Source organism: Sander vitreus, chromosome 15, assembly GCF_031162955.1.
Source record: "Sander vitreus isolate 19-12246 chromosome 15, sanVit1, whole genome shotgun sequence".
NCBI classification, from domain to species: domain Eukaryota; kingdom Metazoa; phylum Chordata; class Actinopteri; order Perciformes; family Percidae; genus Sander; species Sander vitreus.
Window position 1 is genome coordinate 22,019,235 of NC_135869.1, and position 21,469 is coordinate 22,040,703.

General features: G+C 39.6%; 2 protein-coding genes across 3 annotated transcripts; one reads left to right on the forward strand and one right to left on the reverse strand.

The window, feature by feature from the left end:
* The first annotated feature begins 1,549 nt into the window (after positions 1-1,549).
* On the forward strand, positions 1,550-7,140 carry LOC144529653 (GTPase KRas). The gene is made up of 5 exons (XM_078268864.1): positions 1,550-1,856; positions 2,089-2,201; positions 4,425-4,603; positions 5,061-5,220; positions 5,389-7,140. The coding sequence occupies exons 2-5, from the start codon at positions 2,091-2,093 to the stop codon at positions 5,500-5,502; spliced, it is 564 nt and encodes a 187-aa protein (XP_078124990.1). The 5' UTR covers positions 1,550-1,856; positions 2,089-2,090; the 3' UTR covers positions 5,503-7,140.
* An 818-nt stretch (positions 7,141-7,958) lies between these two features.
* Positions 7,959-19,708, reverse strand: pold1 (polymerase (DNA directed), delta 1, catalytic subunit). 2 transcript variants are annotated; one of them, XM_078268859.1, is made up of 27 exons: positions 19,470-19,708; positions 18,229-18,417; positions 17,560-17,673; positions 17,110-17,250; positions 16,793-16,918; positions 16,427-16,595; positions 15,452-15,566; positions 15,209-15,338; positions 14,903-15,069; positions 14,669-14,773; positions 14,327-14,467; positions 14,075-14,185; positions 13,779-13,970; positions 13,606-13,694; positions 13,386-13,502; positions 12,897-13,010; positions 12,544-12,691; positions 11,479-11,574; positions 11,115-11,252; positions 10,741-10,916; positions 10,362-10,514; positions 10,146-10,248; positions 9,898-10,030; positions 9,321-9,434; positions 8,807-8,859; positions 8,325-8,422; positions 7,959-8,226 (listed from the first exon to the last, which is right to left on the reverse strand). In XM_078268859.1, the coding sequence occupies exons 2-27, from the start codon at positions 18,413-18,415 to the stop codon at positions 8,139-8,141; spliced, it is 3,318 nt and encodes a 1,105-aa protein (XP_078124985.1). In that variant the 5' UTR covers positions 18,416-18,417; positions 19,470-19,708; the 3' UTR covers positions 7,959-8,138. The 2 variants fall into 2 exon arrangements, with proteins under 2 accessions (XP_078124985.1, XP_078124986.1); XM_078268860.1 differs by lacking the exon at positions 19,470-19,708 and adding an exon at positions 19,341-19,463.
* Between the last annotated feature and the right edge of the window lie 1,761 nt (positions 19,709-21,469).

Here is a 21,469-nt window from a genome sequence, read left to right on the forward strand (position 1 = left end):
TTTCTGGATGAAACCACATAGTACCAGTTTTGCAAATCTCTCAATTTTTTAACTTTATATTTCTGGTCCATATCGCCAGACCACCACCGAATGTGGTCTAAATAACTGGATCGCAATGCGTCCTCAAAGCATCCTGAGTGCATTTACTCCTGTACTGAAAGCTATCTACTTGTGATCCGATCACTCAGGATTTTAATGCCAGGTCAAAACGGGGGCTCTCTATCCATATCTTTCTGTCTATGTGTCTTTCATTTCTTACTTTTCATATTGCTTCCTTCATCCCTTTCCCACTTTTTCATCTTATTTATACTACTTGAGCTGCTGTCCATGCATATTCAAGTCTTATTTACAGATGTATACTCTATTCAAACCTTAATGTTTCACATCTTTTATTCATTAAGAGTTTCACACAACTTGTACATTTTATTCGTACTTTTTGAATACATATTCATCCAAACTGAAACCGGCAATTCAGTTTGGCATCAGCTTTTACAGAAACTTTCATACAATGTTGGTGTTATTCAACTTTTTAAAGACATAATATATATTAATTACAACCATTTCCACATTTTCTTACAACTTCACCTTCTTACACATTTTAACCAGCAATTCAGTGGAGTGACAGCTTTTCAGAAAACCTTAACATCTTCCACTTTTGTTTCATATATTGTTGGTATTATTCAACATTTAAATGAAATTAATACTAATTGTGACCATTTTTCATGTGACACTTTTCCACCTATTCTCACTACTTTACCTTCTTCTTACACAGTTATGCCAATACGTCAGTTCAGCTTTAGCAATTTAGCTTTTCAGCCTTCAAAAGCATTTTCTGCAGGAAATCCATTTTCTAGTTAAATTAAGGCATTTTACCACATTAAGGCATTAGCCACAAATGTAATTGAGTGTTGTAGTTCCTACATGTGACCACTAGAGGGCAGTAAACACAAACTCCTGATTTTAAATATACTTGGTTATTTGTAATAGTCGCACAAATAATGATTTGACCGTATTGTTATTAATAATGACCATTATTATTGGGCATTATTAGCCACGAATTTAAATGCAGTATTGTAGTTGCGTACCGTGGCCACTGGAGTGCAGTGGACACTCATTCTATATAGTTCTAACTACGCCCAGGTGTCAGTGTCAAGGCACACACAATACCATACTGACACTTCCGGTGATAAGTTTCGCAATAAAATGTAGGTATAACATTCACAAAGATCGTAGTTACTGCAGAGCTGTTTAATGATTCCATTCATGCATTCGCATTGCGTGATGCATACGTTCATAAACTTTGGAACTGTTTGATAATAAAGATTCAATTAGTACTTACATGAGTATGAATACCCTTACTGATTTTCATTAGTATTGATTTCTATGGTTGAGAGAAACAATCTGGCCACGCCCAATTATGGCTACTCCTGTTAATGATTGGACATATTTTCAATCTTTGGGCGTGGCTATAAGGTAAAACTTCATTGTGATTGGACCGTTACGACATCAGTCTGCATGCCGTCGGTTCATTGGCTGTTTGACGAAGGGGATTAACGCGATAACGCTCTACTTTCAATGAGCCACGATAGACTAAATAGGAACTCGCACGGATTCAGGCTTTTAATTTATTCATTATATGAAGTTAGATTTTGACTAGTAGCTTCACAAACTGTGGTTTATATTTTGACACGTAATTCTAGTGAGGAAACCAAGTTGCGAGTAGATCGTGAAGTTTGTCTACAAGTGTTTTGAATAAGGAAATCGTCTCAGGCTAACGTAATGTAGCAAGCTAATCTCATTTATCCATTCGTAAAGTCAGCTATCATTTCACAGAGTGTTAGAACCACTACATAAAGGTAAGTACGTTTAAAGAGTTCCCACTTCTACCACTAGCACTCATTTGTATCGATTCAGTCATTATAAGGAAGACTTAACATAAATACAAGTAACGTTAACGACTTAAAACTAGGTCAGTCTCTTCGCCATGTCAGTGTAGGGAGGAAGAGGGTTTGATTTGTTCATGTTCACCTGATACTCCGCTAATCCGATCTGAAATCACGGCTACCTGCTGGTTTTAATCCTTTCCAGGCATGACCGAGTACAAACTTGTGGTGGTCGGGGCAGGAGGTGTGGGGAAGAGCGCTCTCACCATCCAGCTCATCCAGAACCACTTCGTAGATGAATATGATCCAACCATAGAGGTGAGAGACTACCCATTAGACACACACACACACACACACACACACACAGTGTCCTGGATCCAGTTAAACGTAATAACACATAATCTAGAGTGTACCACGAAACTACATGGTCAGTTTTATGTGTACAACAATGTGAGTTATTCTTAACTATTTTGGATAGTTTAACAATCACAGCAAAATCATATGTGGAGTGTTAGTAGATATTAACCGATACACAGGATACGATGTCTCCTTTATGTTGTAAGAAGTGGTGGAAGAAGAAGCACTACCTATATGCAATCGTTTATTTATAAAGCTAGGGGTAGGACAAAGTACTTTGTTTGCATTTACATTTTACATTATATATATTTATATTAAATGTTTCGCCAGTGCAACAGTAAGTGGTGTCTTATAAGTCAACGTGGGATGGGCACTTGTATGTACTAAGTAACTAAGTTAAGTAAATGTAGCCATACAAACGTGAAAATACTCCAGTCCTGCATTAAAAACTTACCTTAAAACTGTAAAAGTATTGGCAACGAAACATACTTAAATAGTATGTATTCATTATGCTGGAGAATGGCTCCTGTCAGAGTCATATCATTATACATTGCATTTTAGGATTATTATTATTATTCATTTTTCAGCTGGTCGAGGTTGAAACTCATTTTAACTGCTTCATATACTGCTGGGCAGTTTATTTTGTTTTATAAACTAATCATATGGTTTGTATCTAAAATCTTAATCTGCGAAGTAAATAGTAAAACAATATGATAAATGCAGCATAGTAAAGCATCACTATGCAAAAATGGTACCATAGCAAACACATGCTGTCACAAATCTACAGCACCATCAGACGGGAAGACCTGTGAAAAACTGCTAGAACCCTCTAAATGTTCATTTCAACTAAATCCTGGTACAACCCATTAAAGCAGACCGCTCTCCTGTAAGCTGTCATTTAGTTTTCAAATAATTTTCACTAACAGATCAACAGTGATAACACTGCTGAGCAATCTCTTATTTTTCTCACATTGTTGCCCAAAAGTGCACACAAGTTGGATGTAAATCTCGGTTTTTAGACAGTGTTAAAATACATTTCTGCAAATTGATTACCAAACTCTCCACTCAGCAAGATCTTGTTGCTACGCAGCAGTGTGACTTTAAAAAAACACCATAGGAAATAACATGATGCAATCCATTGTGAGATTTCTTGTTGTAATCATGGACTCCGAGCTGAATTTCAAAAGCCACGTCAAGACGATTACAAAGTCAGCCTAATATCACCTTAAGAATATATCAAGGATTGAATGACTTGTGTCTCAGCAGGATTTAAAAAAACTTGTCAATGCTTTCATCTTAAGTAGACTCGACTACTGTAACGGTGTCTTTACAGGTCTCCCTAAAAAATCAATTAGACAGCTGCATCTGATTCAGAACACTGCTGCTCGCGGCCTCACTAAGACCAAGTAAATGGTTTACATCACTACAGCCCTGAGGTCTTTACACTGGTTTCCTGTCCCTCAAAGAATTGATTTCAATATACTACTGTTGGTGTATAAAGCACTGAATGGGTGGTGATGGTGCAGTGGATATGACACATGCCTTTGGTGTGGGCGATCTGGGTTCAATTCCTACTGTGATACATCAACCAACATGTCCCTGAGCAAGACACTTAACCCCTAGCTGCTCCAGAGGCGTCCGACCTCTGACATATATAGCAATTGTAAGTCGCTTTGGATAAAAGCATCAGCTAAATGTAATGTAATGGTTCAGGGCCAAAATACATTTCTGATCTGCTGCTACATTATGAACCATCCAGACCTCTCAGGTCGTCTGGGACAGGGCTTTCTGCCCCCAGAGTCGTGAGTAAACATGGAGTAGCAGCGTTCAGTTTTTATGCACCACATATCTGGAACAAACTCCCAGAAAACTTCAGGTCCGCTGCAACTCTGTTCTTTTAAATCAAGGCTGAAGACTGACCTGAAATCAAGTAATTGTTTATTTCTTACACTGCACTCTTACTTTCATTATTGTTTTTTATATACCCGTCTTATTCTATTTTAGCTGGGTTTTTTTATATTCTCTTTAATTAATGTTTTTAATAGTTTTCAACTGCTTTTCAATGTTTTACGTAAAGCACTTTGAATTGCCTTGTTGCTGAAATGTGCTCAAATAAAGCTGCCTTGCCTTCTTGGCAGACGTGTTTGGTCATGTCTGCATGATTATGTCAATGCTGTGTTACAGGACTCCTACAGAAAACAGGTGGTGATTGATGGAGAGACTTGTCTGTTGGACATCCTGGACACTGCAGGTCAGGAGGAGTACAGCGCCATGAGGGACCAGTATATGAGGACAGGAGAGGGCTTCCTCTGTGTGTTTGCGATCAACAACATCAAGTCCTTTGAGGACGTTCACCTCTACAGGTAAAAGATGCTTCGTGGCTCGCAAGTACACACCACCTTAGACCAGGATCAGTAATAAATCCCAAAAGAAAAAAGTGGAAACAATACTGCGGACAAAGGATGAATAATAATAATAATCATAGTAATAATAATCTATTCAAATAGTGTGTGTTTCACTTGGCACAGTTAGTAATTCAGCTGTATATAATAGTGTACTGTGCTGGTTCAGACAGTCTAGTACTACAAAGGCTGCTTCCGGATCAGCAGGAACTGCTCTTGTAGGTATCTGTACCACAAATCTATAGATGTGCTGAGTGTGGTCACAAGTTCTGTGGGGCTGTTGGTACACTAGAGTCGGGTTCACATTTTTGAACTGATCCAAATACATAAAGCAATACTGAAAATATGAGGGTGTTGCAAAGATAAAAGTAGGGTGGCCTCAGTCTCTTAGGTGCTGTTGCATGTGTCTCCTCCTCAGAGAGCAGATCAACAGGGTGAAGGACAGTGACAGCGTTCCCATGGTGCTGGTGGGGAATAAGAGCGACCTGGGTACCCGCGCGGTGGAGTCGCGGCAGGCGCAGGAGCTGGCACGAAGCTACGGAGTACCATTTGTCGAGACTTCTGCCAAAACCAGACAGGTACGTAGGAAAGACAGTAACACCAGTATTCAGTTTGCAATGATGCATGCATGAGCCTGGTTTGAGTAAATAATATCTGCAAATCAATGTCTGAAATAAAACTTCTAAAATATCATTAGACGCATTTTAATCTTAATGTTGTGTAAAAAATATTTCTCTGTCTTGCAGGGTGTAGAGGAAGCTTTCTATTCACTGGTACGGGAGATTAGAAGATATAAGGAGACCAACCGCAGCAACAAGAAAAGCAAGAAAAACACTCAGAGACGTTGCGCAATACTATAGCAAACCACACACACCAGTCCAGCGCATCTCTTACAGCACTTGTTTCACGCTCACACACACTGCACCTCCTCTGTCATGTTGGAGATGTCCAGCACAGCTCCAGACAGGGAAGCAGACATGGCAAAATCCTTTTTTTTTTCTTTTTTTTTTTTTTAATGCTGTCACAGTTTCCACTTGCAGTATTTGCCATTTATTCATCCAATGTGCAGTGTCCGTTTAATGCTGTGAATTCAGTTTGTTTTGTTCGGTGACCAAACAACTAGAAACTGCAGTTTTAAAATGACTTTTTTGGTTACGGTCAGCATTTGTGCAAACTTAATTCCAGTCTGTGGTAGAAATATTGGATTTGACTGTAAAGATAATTAACTTTTACTAATTCTATTCTAATTTTGTCTAGCCAGTGTTTTTAAAAGACTGTTCAGCTCCTGTTGACTTTTCGGGGGCCAGGTGTTCACAGTGGTGCGTCACTGCACTTTGCACTGTCACACCAGGTGAGGCATTCAGTCCAAATCCAAAATGGTTCTAGGACTTAACACGTTAAGGGAGGTGAACGTTTTGCGTGGTAAACATCTAACTTCACAAAGTCCCACAAATAACATAGAAACAGTGTCATATTGACTCAGGCACTGTTTACTTGTGAAAACGCTTTGCTTCCAGATGATTGGTTAAAACTTTTTGAAAGTTTGGGGAAAAAAATGTCGTCTTCCCCACATGTTTTTTCATAGGTTAGTGTGTCCTCTGGGGCTTGAAATACAACAGCAATATCCTTCTTTTTTTTTTTCTCTTCTCGCAAAGGGCATATGTCAATGTAAAGGCCGTAGCAGGATAGGATCACCACAGTAACAAAGCCACAAAATTGTGTTCCAGACTCCTAGGTGCACTTTATTCATTTCCTGTTATTTGTTTTATTGTAGAATTTAGGATTAGTTTGTGCAATTTAAAAAGTTTACTCAGGAATATAGTGTTGTATTAGGAACTGAGGAATAGCAGACGGAGAGCTGTGTCAAATGATGGGTTGAGATCTGATGTCCATCATTAACTTACTGTTTGAAGTGTCAGCCCTGTTGTTTGTTCCACACAGTCACACTTTATTCCAAAGTCCACTTTCAATGCAGTTTTTATGTCAGTGTTGTTGGTGGTTATGTGGTACTACATACATTTAAACCACACTGATGCTGAAACCAGTGTTTAACTCCAACAGACAGAGCTCAGACACAGTGACAGTGTCATGTTATCCAATCATGCTGGATGATAAGGATATTCACTAGGGCATCTTTTTTTATAGCAGTGTTTGTCTCCTTTGATAATTACTGTAACCCCAAATGTCATGGATTTTTAAATTTCTATTTTTGTAGCATTACAAACCACGTTCCCCAGTTAAACTTCTGCATTAAGAAACTGCTGTCCACATATTTACTAAAATTATATCTAAGTTTAATGAGCTAACTTCAGTTTCATCCTGCTTAGAAGTGAATCCATCTAGTAAGGGTTCCTACTTTGCTATGGTGTTAAACCAGCAGCTTCCAAATGCCTCTTATTATCTGAATTGTAACTCAAAAATGTTCAAGTTTCTCACAGACAGCTATGTAACTCTAATGCAGTCTGCTGTAATGAACAAGTAAATGTCTTCAGCTTTAATGTCTTGTCGGTTTTATTTATCCAAGGTGGATCTTTACTGGTAAGAGGTTTTCCAGAATGTGCTTCATTTATGCCAGATCTGACTTGTAATTACTGATAATAGAGACCTCATCTTTTATGTCTTTTCAAGAAGAAAGAACCAACACTACATCCAGTTTGTGCCATTAAAAGTTGACAATCAGGGTTTTTGTTCTGAGGTGCCAAATCAGTGGAGGTAGGGATTAGAGCTGCAAAGATTAATCGATTAGTTGTCAACTTTTAAATGAATCGCCAACTATTTTGATAATCGATTAGTCGGTTTGAGTAATTTTTAGTACAAATTCTTTGATTCTAGCTTGTTAAATGTGAATATAGTCTAGTTTCTTCTCCCCTCTGTGACAGTAAACTGAATATCTTTGAGTTGTGGACCAAACAAGACATTTTAGGACGTCATCTTAGGTGTTTGGGAAACACTGATCCTCATTTTCTAACATTTTATAGACCAAACAACTAATCGATTAATCGAGAAAATAATCAACAGATTAATCGACTATGAAAATAATCGTTAGTTGCAGCCCTAGTAGGGATGTTGTTTTATGAGGTCTGACTGAGACAATACCGCTGAAGAGGATGGCAATGAAGTTCTTCTTCATTTCCAAAAATGTTAAAGGTTTACTTTGATGTTAAGATAAGGGAATGTACCAACACCGTAAACCTCTTTGCACATGTACACTTACTGTTTGGTGTGGGGATCAACATCCTGTGTTTACATTTAGTCACTTTCAATACAATTGTGAAGTTTTATAAATAAGTAATGATATGTGACAGCCCAAAAGAAATAGATTGATTTTTGATTTTATTTTACAAAAACACTAAATGTCATGTCATATTAGAAAAACATAGAAATAGTGTAATATATATGCATTTATACAAGCACCCAAAGACATGAAAGAAAAATAGAGTGAGTCCATGGTCATCTGAAATGAGGCACATAAGGATTGAGTGTGTGTGCGCGCCTCTCACCATCCAAAACGATCCACCAGCTTACTCTGGTCATCCAAATCTTTCTGAACCTTCTTTCTCATGTAAAAGATGGGACAATCCCGACTGCAGAAGAGTCAGGAAAAACAGTGTTATTGTGTGCTCAGACACAATTCTGCAGTAAACAGTTCTAATAAGCATGTCCACATGTACTGTATATGTACCTGGTGCAGAGCACATCCTCATGGAGGGAGCCCTGACAACGCTGACACTGAGTCCACAGGCGAGAGAAACGCTCCTCCAGTGTGCTGAGGTGAAAGATCTGTAATTAACAATCTAAATGTTAGAAACTCATCAGGAATGTTTTCAAATATTAACCCCGTAATTCTTAAAAACAATTTGATCAGTTCTGTTTTTACTGGAACAGCACACTAGCAGCAATAATAATAAAAAAAACTAAAGTTAATTTTATAGTAAAATAGTTGTTCTGCTTGATGTATTTAAATACATTTGATATCAAAATCCCTGAGCTCTGAGGAGCCGCCAGAGGCGATATGATGATTAACTCTAAGACAACCATTGATTATAAATAAGACATTAAAGCTTTTCTTCAAATATAGTCAGAGCTGGGACTTTAATCAAACAAACTTAGCCCTGTTAGTGATGAAAACCAACATATTTAGAAGTCATCTGGCATTTTGCCTACCTCTTTTTGGTACAGTTCAGACTCCTTCTTCTTACAGAAATCGCACACAGCCGCTGCAATGACACACGTTAGATGTCACAAATATAAAGCTCTTTAACACCGCTCCCACCCAAAATGCAGTACCTAACCTAATAATAATAATAATAATAATAATAATTTATACTTTATTAACCCTGCAAGGGAAATTACAATGTTTTCCCTCCGTTATTATTATTATACACATTACACACAGGCCTGAATTACACACACATGCTCAGTACCTATACACATGCACTAATGGAGAGATGTCAGAGTGAGGGGGCTGCCCATGGACAGGAGCCCTGAGCAGTTGGGGGTTTGGTGCCTTGCTCAAGAGCACCTTGGCAGTGCCCAGGAGGTGAACTGGCACCTCTCCAGCTACCAGTCCACCACCATACTTTGGTTATAAAGGTTAGGTTAAACTCCCTACTGACTGAGCTACAGCAACCTCATTAGGTGGATAGTAGGAGAAGTAGGAAAACAAATCGGCACACACCGTCCGTCTTGAGCACAGCTTTGCAGCCAATGCAGGTGCTTCTCTTCTGAGCAAATGCCATGAGGCCCCCGATCTTCGAGGTCAACACAGTCTTGCAGCGTGTGTGGTCTCCCTCTGAAAGACACCAGAAAATCAACAGCAATGTTAAGTTTCGAAGCTCGAGAAGATAACATAACTAGCAAATCTATATTATATCTTTTGGGACACGAGTAGTTTATAGAATTCTTGGCTGAACTGTACAGCTTTGACACTTGTTATAATGTCAGTAAAGTTACATATTACCCATTAGTCTTCTGCATGACACACAGAAAGATGAACTGTGATTGTTTTGATGATCAATCTATAGATTACTTAATGAATCGTTTTTTTTTTTAAAGTTATGCTTTAAAATATCAAGAATAATGACAAATGCCCAAAGTGGTATCTTAAAGTTTTATCTTAGAAGTAACTTTGTGTTAATCAACTAACTCAACTTATCATTTCACTAATATGCAAATACGTGAGGAAAACAAGTGTCAGCTAATAGAAATACTACATTGTATTAACAAGACTATGATGTGTGTGTTTGTAAACTTACTGAGCAGGATGTTCTCTGCCTTGCTCTCTCCCAGGATTGGCTCAAATATTCTCAGCAGGGGCTTGGACAGCTGCTGCTCCAGGTAGTATTGTGTGTCTATAGGAATGTTGTTCTCCAGCACAAAGATCGGGTCCTAAAGCGACATGTGGAAGAATGAGGATTATCCTTGGGATTAAGTATGCATTATAAGAAAAGGGGGATAAATAAAATCAAATTATTAACAGACAGTGAAAGAGGACACCACAGACCTCTGACTTCATGTATGCTGCTACTCCCTTTGCAGCCTTAATAATGACGTATGGAACTCGGTCTCCCAAGTTCGGAGCGCTGCCAGCATCTCTTTTCTTCATCCTGTAAAACATCAATTTGTGGGTCATTAGTGGGTCAGTTCACCCATATCACACACACAAACATTTTCCCTTGGAGTATGATTTGAAATGAGATGTCTAGGAGATGTCACAGACCTCTCAGCCAGCTCCACGTGTGCCTGTTTGCCAGCATACTCCTGGGCGGTGCGTGTTAGCTCCTTGGTGATGACAAGCTGGCTGATGTCGATACGGTTGCACAGTAGGTCTGAGATCACCTCTTTAGCATGAGCCACAGCACCCTGGGGATCCCTGACGAAACATCACATCAGCTGTGATTACTTTCATAACAAATGAACCGCTCGTAGTGTGGTAAAGATTCAGCATCTGAATATAAGTTTAGATCTTTTTGGACACCAAAAATTGAAACTGAAAATTAAAAATACAATGAAAGATGAAATTATGAAAATGGATGAAATCACGGAGAACTTCTAACTAAATGAATTGATAATGCATTATGTGCAGAATGTGTGCGTACCTGTCTATGAGGATTCTCTGCAGACAGGTGTTGATGAGGTTAGCCACCAGAGGGCAGTTGTCTCTGCGGACAGTCTCAATGCCTTTACAGTCCATCTTTTCATGTGTGTCTGCACTGGCGGAGAAATAGAGGCCAGCGTAGCGCTTCTTGTTGATCAGCAGGTATGGGTAGTACACCTGAGGAAGTGACAGATATGAGCTCCAATTAGCTGGGAGGATGCTTCAACTCTCCTGTGGTCCCAAATCATGGCTCTTACATTATGAACTAGTTAGCCGATTCTCAAATACACACTGAAGAGCTTAATCAACAACTTCCACAGGTGATGAAATTACTGGGACAAGTGCTTTGATAAATCAAGTGGACTGAAATGGTACCTTCTCAAACTCCAGTTTGATGGGCGGTGTGAAATGGGACGATACCCACTCTGCTGCCTCCGTCCCAATATCCATAGCCTCCCTCACCGTAGCAACTCCAAGCTTAACCATGACGGAGTCTGTGTCCCCATAAATTACCTTTAAAAGATAAAAATAAAAACATTTAGACAACATTTACACAAAGGGGGTACATCGAAAACATCAGATAGTAGGTTCCATACTTTTAGTCAGCTCAAAACTAAAGTATTTTATAATCTATCCTAAGCTGATTTGTTACCATATAAGGTTAACGAGCAAAAAGGTTTAAAAAAAGAAGAGGAGTTTGGGTCAGTATTGGTGGGACGTAGCTACATGTATTTCTCACCTTGGCATCACCTTGGTAACCATTGGAAATGTTGTACTTGGACTCCACCAACTGTTTAGTTTGCTCGATCATCTGTCTTCCAAAACCTGTGACACTCTAAATGAGAGAAAGAAAAAAAAAGGATTTGAATAAGTTCTTCACTAAATTATCTGTGCTGTTAGAATGCACTTTCATTGGCCAAGAAGCAAAAACATCAGACACATTACAGACCATGATTTTTAATGTCTGGGGAAAATATTTGCCATTAACCAAGGCATTTTATCCTAAAATGGCTCATGTAGAAGGCAGCAGTTATCTTCTTAGCTCTCTCAGAGGGTGTAACTAAGTAAACCCTCCACAAAACATCAAGAAACACAGCCTGTTCTTTGTGATTTTCACCTGTTCTGTGGTTTCTATCGCAACAATTATCTTTGCTCTACATCTTTGTCTGTGCCCTGACTTCACATCTGTGCAGAACAGTGAAAAGAGTGACAAGTGAAATGGGGACAGCATCATTTAGCATAAATGAAAAACAGTTGTGTTGGGCCAGAATTGTAAACACTGAATATGTTAAATGGCAGCCTGTTGTTGTATTGAAGAGTAAGGACCACAGCAGCAACTAACCAAACCGAAGTGACACTTTCATTTACATGCAGTTTAATGTGCTGCAGCTGAGTAGCTAGTTAGCTATCTAGCATGCAAACTAATGTTAGCAGTGCACTTTTCACCAGTGAATTGTTTGTTCGTTTGGTCGCTCGCTCAACCAGCTAAGGCGCAGGACGTGTGTTTATGTAGGTTAGTTAGCTAAGAAAGAGACTAGCAGGAAAGCTAATGTGGGTCGTTGTTCAGAGTCTTGTGTTGTGTAGCTATACCTAATGGTATCACGTTGAATTAATGCAAAACTAGGGGCCGTCATCAGGAAACCAAAAATATATATATCAATTTCCCCCTTTTTGGTTTCAGATTTTTTTCTCAAAAGGAGAACACATGACATGTGATTTACACAGCAGATATGTATGCTGTTTCATCTATGTAAATTCAGTTGGACTTTCAAAACTAGCATGAGACACAGAGTCAAGAGCTCACCTGTGAGATCTCTAGGCAGGGCAGCTTGCCCACCTGAGCACCTGTGAAGCCATAGACGGAGTTTGCGCTGATTTTGAGTGCGAGCTGTCGGCCGTCCAGCACCTGCCTCTTGAAAGGGTCAGTCTCCTTCTTTAGCTCTGTTTTGGCCCTGTGGACAGATGGGATAAGCTGAGAAGGAAGCCACGTCTGACTGATTTATGGGCACACCAGAGCAAAATCATCTGTTTTATATATTTAGGCTTAGCAGCAAGTTACATTTTAAGGTACAGTGGGACTGAAGCCATCTACAGAATGGCTTACTGTAACTTTTCACTCCAGTTCAGGTCAGTTTGATTTATTTAAAAAATTCAAACCTCTTCCTGGCAGACAGCAGATTCTCCAGGATCTCAGGTAGAAGTCCTTTCCTCACAGAGCTCTTCACAAACATATCACCAGTCGGAGTCTTGATGAAGTCCTCTGGTGAGAGGCTGAAGACACAAACGCTTCAGATATTAGCTCATTATTTTTGATATGAGATATAAAAACATTTACGTCTTTTATTGGCCATTGAGAAAGAAAAAAATCAATGAAGAATGAAGATATGAAATGCCACGCCATTGTGTCTATACGTTTCAGGTCAAATTTAACAACCAAAATAAGCCTGTAGGCTGGTTAAACATATACGACAAGTCCCATTCAGCTCATGAGACTTACTGTAAGAAAGTGGCATCGATTCAGCAATACATTTCATTAAACGTTTTTCAGATCCAAGAAGACAAAAATGTTTAGGGAAACCAAAGCAAACCAAAACAAATTTCTTGTGGACTTTCAATATAACCATACATTTAAAAAGAACTGCTGACCTCTGTCTCTCTGCTGAGCCTTTCTGCAGCAGGGTGGTGTAGCACAGATTGTGAGCCATCATGATGGACGGATACAAGGAGGAGAAATCCAGGGTGGCAATAGGGACGCTGTAATACCTGTACAGAGAAGAAGGTGGTGATGAGAAGCTTGCCGTACCAAACCATCAGCACCAAGAGCAGAGAGGAGTCACACACTCACATAAACAACCGATATACATACCCTTTCTCTGGCTCAATGACAGTCGCTCCAGTGTAGTCTTCTCCTCCTCCTGCTTTTACAACAGGCATGACCAGGTCCTGTTTCATGGCCTAAACATGCAGACACTTTCAGTTGTCATCTTTAAATCCACACTTACGCATACAGTAAATGTCTCATGTGTTTGACTTTGTTACCTGTCGCAGCAGCTGAGAGACAACTTTGATTTGCTGTCCTCTTGATAGCAGGTAGGTGAGAGGCACACCTGTCACTCTGGCCATCTCCATGTAGTTAATCACACACATCAGCTTCTGCAGCAAGCGCAGTGGGAGGTAGGCGTCTTTCAGGCAGTAGACAGCCAAACGACGACGTGTTTGTTCATTGCCATTCTGTGATTGGAGGAAAAAAAGGGGGAAGCCATTTGAATCTGCAGAGCTCCTAATGATGACCAGCTCTCTTCCAGATGCAACAAGGTTACTGGGTTGTGCTTTACCTGCAGATCAGTGATGATGGAGTGCTGCACATCCTCTTTCTGCTCTTGCAGGAAGTGGAAACTCACTGCGTTCAGTGTGTACGAGCGCAGTTTATAGTCCCTGAGAAGAACCTGAGAGAAACACACCAATCAGACTGTGTGCAGTGTCTTTTCCTGAAAATGCGTTTACACAAGCAATGCAATACACACTAAGTGTGTAGTAACTTAAATAATGTTAAAGTGATGACTGCTGTTGCTGCCATCGAAGCTGACCTGCAGGAGATCAAACTGAACCCGGCCCTCCATGTTAATGGTCTTGTTCTCTCTGCGGCCCATCTGCTTGCTCTGGAAGTTTAGTTCTCGCAAGACTGACTTGATGCCTCGCACTCGGCCGAGGTAAGGAAAGAGATTCACCTGAACACAAAGAACATGCTTTTTTTGAGTAAAAAGGGGGAAACAGGAATGTCTTACACCAAATGGAAAGGGGAAATCTGAAGTATTTCTACTACAAATACATTATTCCGTGCTTAAGTATTTAAATGCAGTACTCTTAATCTGGTGATTTTAGGCCTTGGTATTGCATGGAAGTAGTAGATAAATGTGGCTCCATCTAACCTTTAAAGCAGCTGCCCTGTCGATCAAGTAGGGAAAGTCAAAGTTTTGGATGTTGTATCCAGTGATGATGTCTGGGTCCACCGTCCTCAAAAACTCCGCCCAGCTCTGCTCACAGAGATGTAAACAGAAACACAATGGCATGGATGATCAACAAAACATTAAAAAAAAGGGAACAAGGAAAACATGTCCAAATATTAATGTTTTTCAGTGTCTTACTGAAGCCAGTGTGTATACCTGCAGTAGCTGTTTCTCCTGTGTAAAGCACAATATCTGAGAGCCCACGATGCTGGCGCAGGACTGGAGAGTGAACACAGTGCGAATGAAGGGCTCTGTCTCACCCTGCCGCTGCACCATAGATGCTATCTGAATCACAGGGTCTTTGTCTGCTTCTGGGAAGATTCCTGGAAAGAAAAGAGTTGACACCAGAGTCAAACTCTGCATCTGGTTCATCAAGTGTGATCAGACCTCATAGACAAAAAGTAGGTTAGGGTAATAGTTTGCATGCTGTTTAGTAAGAATATGAGCGAGAAAGAAACCCACCTTTTCTTCCTGCACACTCAATGTCAAAGCTGAGGACCCTGAGCGGTGCGATCCTTTGCCAATCTCCTTCTGCAGGGTGTCTTATCAAATCTGTCCATCCCACATCCACCTCATACTGACACAATGACTCCTGAAGGACAAAAACAGGGGAGAAAATTCATGAACACCGTTGGTAAAAAAGCCTGCGGAACTAATTTTATACGAAGGCAGTGGCACTCCCCGTAAGATGTGAACTCGACCTACCTTGCCTGGGTACCGAGCATCCGTGCCCCCCATGCTCTTCTCTTCACGCACTCTGTACTTGCTTTTGGGAAGTTCAATCCAGCAGCATCCCACCACATCACTGTCCACCATAAACCTGGCAACACAGAGAGGATCATTAAGCTGAAAAATACAGCTTTAGTGTTGCTTTTAGTCATCAGTTTGTGAGAAATCCATTTACAAAAACTAACATCTTTAGTTGCAACAAATTCCCCTGACGTCTTCATGACCTAGAGCTACATTTTCATGAATAAAATTAGTGAGATGTCCATGTTGCCCATGCATATGTACACGTCAGCAGACAAATATAATAAATATAACAACCCAACAATATAGGAATATGGCTATGAAATTACTCAGGAGGATTAAAAACTGTGAACAGCATGTTTAGCCTGACAAAAGCATGAACAAACACCATGTTTAACTTCACAAATAAATAAATCTTGAATGAATATATTCTGAGGTACATACATCTCATAACAGAAATAACAACACACAAATATTAGATGCATCTCACCACGTTTCTGTTTTCTTTAGTTATCTTGCATGCACCACAGGTTGCATTAAGCTAGCAGCCAACACAGGCAGGTAGCCAGATATATCAGTGTGGCAAGTCCACAATAATTTGTCTGCTCACATGAGCCAAGAAAACAGTCTGTGTTCAGTCTCATGCAGCTGAATTGATGATTGTCTCTAGTCTTAACTGTTGCCTTTTCCTTCTTCTGTGCTCATTGCGTGAGTTATGAGCACACAATTAAATTTAGACATAAATGTCATGTCTATTGTCACAACCTTTTCACACTCTAAATAATTACATCTTAAAATTCCACACAATGCCATGCCTTTCGATGACAAAGCCAATCACAAAATAATTTGCAAAAAGAACCTCAATACTTCCATGTAATCTTTACACACACACACACACACACACACACACACACACACCCCCACACCCACCTTATCTCAAAATCTATGTTGGCCTCAAAGGATTGGTAAACCTGGATGGGGAAAGGTCCAAACTTGAAGCCCTGCTCCAGCAGTCTCTTTGCTGGGGCGATGAGACGAGGCATCGCCATTGTTATCCGCAAAAAATCCAGACTGCGTTTTCCATGGTAACCATACATGCCTGCATGAAAAAATAAAAAAATAAGTTTAAGTCCAAGAATTATGATTAAAGCATAGACACTTTGCAAGTACATGTATCATCAAATGATTTGCAAGTAGGATCAGCCTTCTCTGTTCACAAAAAATGTGATCAAAGAGAATTACACTTATATTCAGTGAACAAACGCACATGAGCATTTGCACATCGCTTGTACTCACTCTCTTTGCGGGTAATGTCCACAGCCAACACTGTGACAGAGATGTTGTCCTTATTGGATCGCATGTCCTTCAGGACAACAGAGTTCAACTCTCTTTTAAATTCACCCAGGTAATCAGATGTGAACCCTTTTCAGAGCAGGCAGAAAAAAAGGTTAACATAACACACAGCTGAAATCATTCAGAAAAGTGTCATGCCCCAAAGACAGAAATGTGTTCTGAGAGAATTTTAATAGTAACCAACTGAAAACTACTTTGCTAGTGTCACAATAATATTTATATTGAAGAATTATATGTATTGACAAAATAATACTACTCACCGCTTGGTGCAGGAACATAGAAGTAAGGTGCAAAACCATGGATGTGGCAACACACACTATTGCCACTGTCTGTCACCCCAAACATTCGAATGATTGGGACTTTTCCCTGTGACTGGCCAGGCATGCCAGCCACTGTTGCCCCTGCATAACAGAAAAGTGGAAAGCAACTTAGATACCATTTCTAATTACATACAGCAAATGCATTTGAGCAGTTGGAATGTGTTCTACACTCTTATTTAGATCCAAACAACAAAGAAGCCAAAATAACTAAGTTAACCCAGTAAGAGCGTGCGCCCCATGTAAGCTGAGTCCTTTGCAGCGGCCCAGGTTCAAGTGTTCCTTTGCTGCATGTCATCCCCCATCTCTCCCACCTATCCTGTCTATCCACTGTCACTATCTAATAAAAGGGAAAAAGCCCCAAAAAATAAATTAAAAAAATTTGATAATTACCTAAATAATAGTCAAGATCAATCTGCTGAAACACCAAAGTATCAGATGATGGGTCCAGTGAAGGGGCATGAGGCCGCCGCCAACGAGGGTTAAGGTCTGCTGAGAAGAGGTCACCTAAAGCAACAAGGTGGTAAGACAGAAGTGAAACAAAGTGCATTATTTATTAGCTTAATGGGTATAGACATGAACTGTTTAAGTAAAGTCAGAAATTGAAGGGTAATTGCCTGGAACAATAGTTTCACATTTGCCACTTATTGTGAGCACACCATTGCATTAGTCACAATGCAAACAAACGATCCATATTCATGGTTGTTGCAAAGCTGACAAGCTAAGCATGCCTAATTTACTCAAGGCAAGACTGGATTACCAATTTAACCATTCAGACTGGTTTGTTAGAGCTGCTAGCCAGCCACACAAATTACTTACCAAAAATGAAAAAAATCATGCTGTAAAATAAACATGATTATTATTCTACAGGCAGATGAGTTCTTTATATAGTGTGTAGTTGTGCTTGTTTAAGAAAATGATATGTCTGAGTATGTGACATATAGACTTTGATACAGGTCTGCAGCTCATTTACATAACTCAATAATCTCTTCCTACACCACAAAAACCATTTTACTTCTGCCACTTTACTTATGATCGTGTGCTTTTCTATGCAAGACTTACCTACAGGAATAACATCATGACCTGCCTGCCCCTCCATCTCTTCTGCCTCCATCTCTGCTTCCTCGAACATGGACAACTCCTCTTCAAACTGCGATGGACTGTCCTCCCATTCACCAGCTGTTCTACCCCGTTTGGCCTGGGACGCACCACCCATATAAGGGCCACCATTGCGTCTTTTAAAATCCATGCCTGAAAGAAACATTGGATGCAGAAGGTACATTAGGGAAGATGATTACAGAGAAAGAAATATCTTAACTCAGTTAACCAGGCAATGTGCATAGTATAGCAATAAACCTTAATGATAGTAGTAGACAAACATATATTAAGAATGAGGCAGAACTATCAAATAAACACATTCCTATTGTACTAGTTTAAGAGCTTATTACCACCTGCAAACAGAGCTAACCCTTTGATAGACAACTAAGACTTTACTATACATATGAAAGAAAGGAAGCAATTGTGTTGCTATGCTTGTATTACTATTCCTTGTACTGTCAGGGCATATTTGGTATGTAGAACATATGATTTTAAACTCTATATGCTGGGCTGTGGACTGTGAATAATAGGTAAAAGAAGTACAGTGCTGTAAGCACAGGTTTTTTTTCAGCGGATGAGATGAAGTGCAGTAAAATTAAAAACAAAAAGCTAAAGAAGGGCAATAATACTAAGAGGAGAATAAAGTTGCCAGGACGCAGTTCAAAAGGAAAGTATTAGCGACAAAGCGGCAATGACATTTGCTACATTAACTCATGTTTCGTTGTTAATGTCATAATCAGTGAAAGCAAAAGGTAATACAGTGGATGCCATGTGTTTGGTAATAAGCACCAACAAAAACCTTCCATACTGCACATGTTGTAGCCCATTCTTCATGTAACTAGCATGACTCTTAATGTAACGTTACCCCTCCTAACTTCGCACAACACGTTTATACAGTTGGCATCACAACTAGCCTAGGTACTAACCTAAGTTAGCAAGCTAACGTTACATTGTGTCTTCCTAAGCATCTTGATTCTGTTTCAGTTGTGCACACATGGTTAATGTTGATATCTAATCCCGTACTTTGCTGCACTTACACATTTAACATTTCTCTATAAAACACAATAACCATTTACCTCAGTATTCCAGCGGTAACGTTTATGTCAAGTTATTTTTGGCTAGCTGTCTTTTGTAACGAGCTAAAGCAGCAAGCTAACGAGCGCCAGTGTAAACACAGTACAGTCCCACGCCAAAGCTGTTCTTACCCAATCGTAGGACTAATCTCACTGTGAAACCTGTCAAGACTACTGATGATGATGATCAACGGCTGGTGCGTTTCTAAAGAAGTTATAAATGCCTATCAATGTAACTTCTTGACAACAGCCCCAGATTGACAACAGCTCCCGCCACTCTTCTTCAATTTGTGAGCTGAAAGCGCGGAAATTTTGCGTTTTGTTACTAGGCCCAATAGCAAAGGAATGGTCAATGACGACACTGAGAGGACGGAAACTCAGCGGTAATGAGAAGGAAGTTGAAGGCAGCTTGACTATACCATAGGACTGTACAGATCGTGTGTTCCCGGGAAAATGACGTCAGAATATACGCAGCCGCGAGGAGGGAAAACGGCTGAACAGTTAAAAAAGCAAAAAAAAATTAGAATTTTATTTTGTTTTTATATTAACTATCTACAAGAATAACAATTTGCCAAACAAATCCTTTTTTGTAATTTTGTATTTTATTTAAGGCATGATATACACACAACACACACAACAAAGAGAAACAGTTTACACAAACAAATGACCCCTTTTTGAGTTGTTTTATTATTGACAATAACATGTTTTATTGTTGACAGTGTGGTAAGTATATAATTGTACTTCTAATGTAAATGTGAAGTATATCTCTGGAAAAAAATTCTCTGTCAATCTTACAGAAATTCGATGATGTTACATATGGTTTTGGATTTGAGTGATAATACAGTGAGTAGCCTAAGTATAGGGAAGGCAACAGTGTTTTGTTTTGTAGCCTACATATATGACTGCAGACTTTTAAAAGGCAATGTTTACATTGGGCAATGATAACCTCAGTTTGCAACATTATGGACTGAAGGTATAAACAGTATAGTCACACAATTACAAATAGGAGTAGTCAAAAAGTCCTGAGTTGAGTTAAATTGAATTAGTTTTAGCTTTATGTCAGAAAGTTTCATTAAGATCAAGACCTTCTTTGCGAGAGAGGGCTGAGAACAAATTACATACTGTACATCACAATAAGAAAATTCAGTCACCCACACAAAAATCATTGCACACACTGATACACTAATCAAATAAATAACTACCAGCAAGTAAACTTTAAAGGTCCCAAGACATGGTGTTCTTTGGATGCTTTTATATAGGCCTTAGTGGTCCCCTAATACTGTATCTGAAGTCTCTTTCCCGAAATTCAGCCTTGGTGCAGAATTACAGCCACTAGAGCCAGTCCCACAATGAGCTTTCCTTAGTATGTGCCATTTCTGTGTCTGTAGTTATAGAGAGGCGAAGTCCCTCCCCTTCCGGTGGACCTCATGGGACCTTAACTCGGAAAAAATATGAATGGTAGTGAACGGGGAGAGGCAAATTATTTTTTGATCCCGTTTGAATTGAGCCATGGATTACAAATATGATGTTCATCAATTTAAAAGATAATTTTTCAACTGAAGAAAGTTTCAGTTAGCCGTAGGTTTGTCATATGACCACTTAGTTTTGTGTGAAACCGCTCAGTGAACTACATCTCTCATCTCACACAATTTACGTCACTTAGCTTGATGCTCAACTTGCTCGCTAGCTAGCTAGCTAGCTAGCTTAGCTCTGTTCCACAACACATGTAACGTTATCTTACCTGATGTGTTTTACCCAGTTAAGTGTTTTCAGCAGATAAGCAAAAGAACAAGCAAGATCCTCAGCTCATTTGAGTAATGTAACATCCCCGTTACGATACACACAGACATTGTAGCTTCAGAGAGACGTCATCCATGCAACTTTGAAGTGTGTAGTCTTTCTAATTATGTATTTTCACAGTCTTATACTTCAACAGTTTAACAATAAACTGAGACTGGGCGGGCAAAGCAGAGAAAGGGGAGGTAACCTTCCTCCTTATGACCTCATAAGGAGCAAGATTCCAGATCCATCTGAGCTTTTATTTTCTCAAAGGCAGTCCAGGATACCCAGGGCTCAGTTTACATCTATTGCCATTTCTAGCCACTGGGGGACCATAGGCAGGTGGGGGGAAC

What these genes read in the sequence shown, in the direction of transcription:
- pold1 (XM_078268859.1), bottom strand. Translation starts at nt 18,415, where the DNA reads ATGGATTTTAAAAGACGCAATGGTGGCCCTTATATGGGTGGTGCGTCC. An exon ending in AACATAGATTTTGAGATAAG is followed by an intron (nt 15,567 to 16,426) that starts GTGGGTGTGGGG and finishes CTGTGTTGCCAG; the next exon opens with GTTTATGGTGGACAGTGATG. An exon ending in TCAAACTGGAGTTTGAGAAG is followed by an intron (nt 10,917 to 11,114) that starts GTACCATTTCAG and finishes TCACTTCCTCAG; the next exon opens with GTGTACTACCCATACCTGCT.
- LOC144529653 (XM_078268864.1), top strand. Translation starts at nt 2,091, where the DNA reads ATGACCGAGTACAAACTTGTGGTGGTCGGGGCAGGAGGTGTGGGGAAG. An exon ending in AATATGATCCAACCATAGAG is followed by an intron (nt 2,202 to 4,424) that starts GTGAGAGACTAC and finishes GCTGTGTTACAG; the next exon opens with GACTCCTACAGAAAACAGGT. An exon ending in GAGGACGTTCACCTCTACAG is followed by an intron (nt 4,604 to 5,060) that starts GTAAAAGATGCT and finishes TCTCCTCCTCAG; the next exon opens with AGAGCAGATCAACAGGGTGA.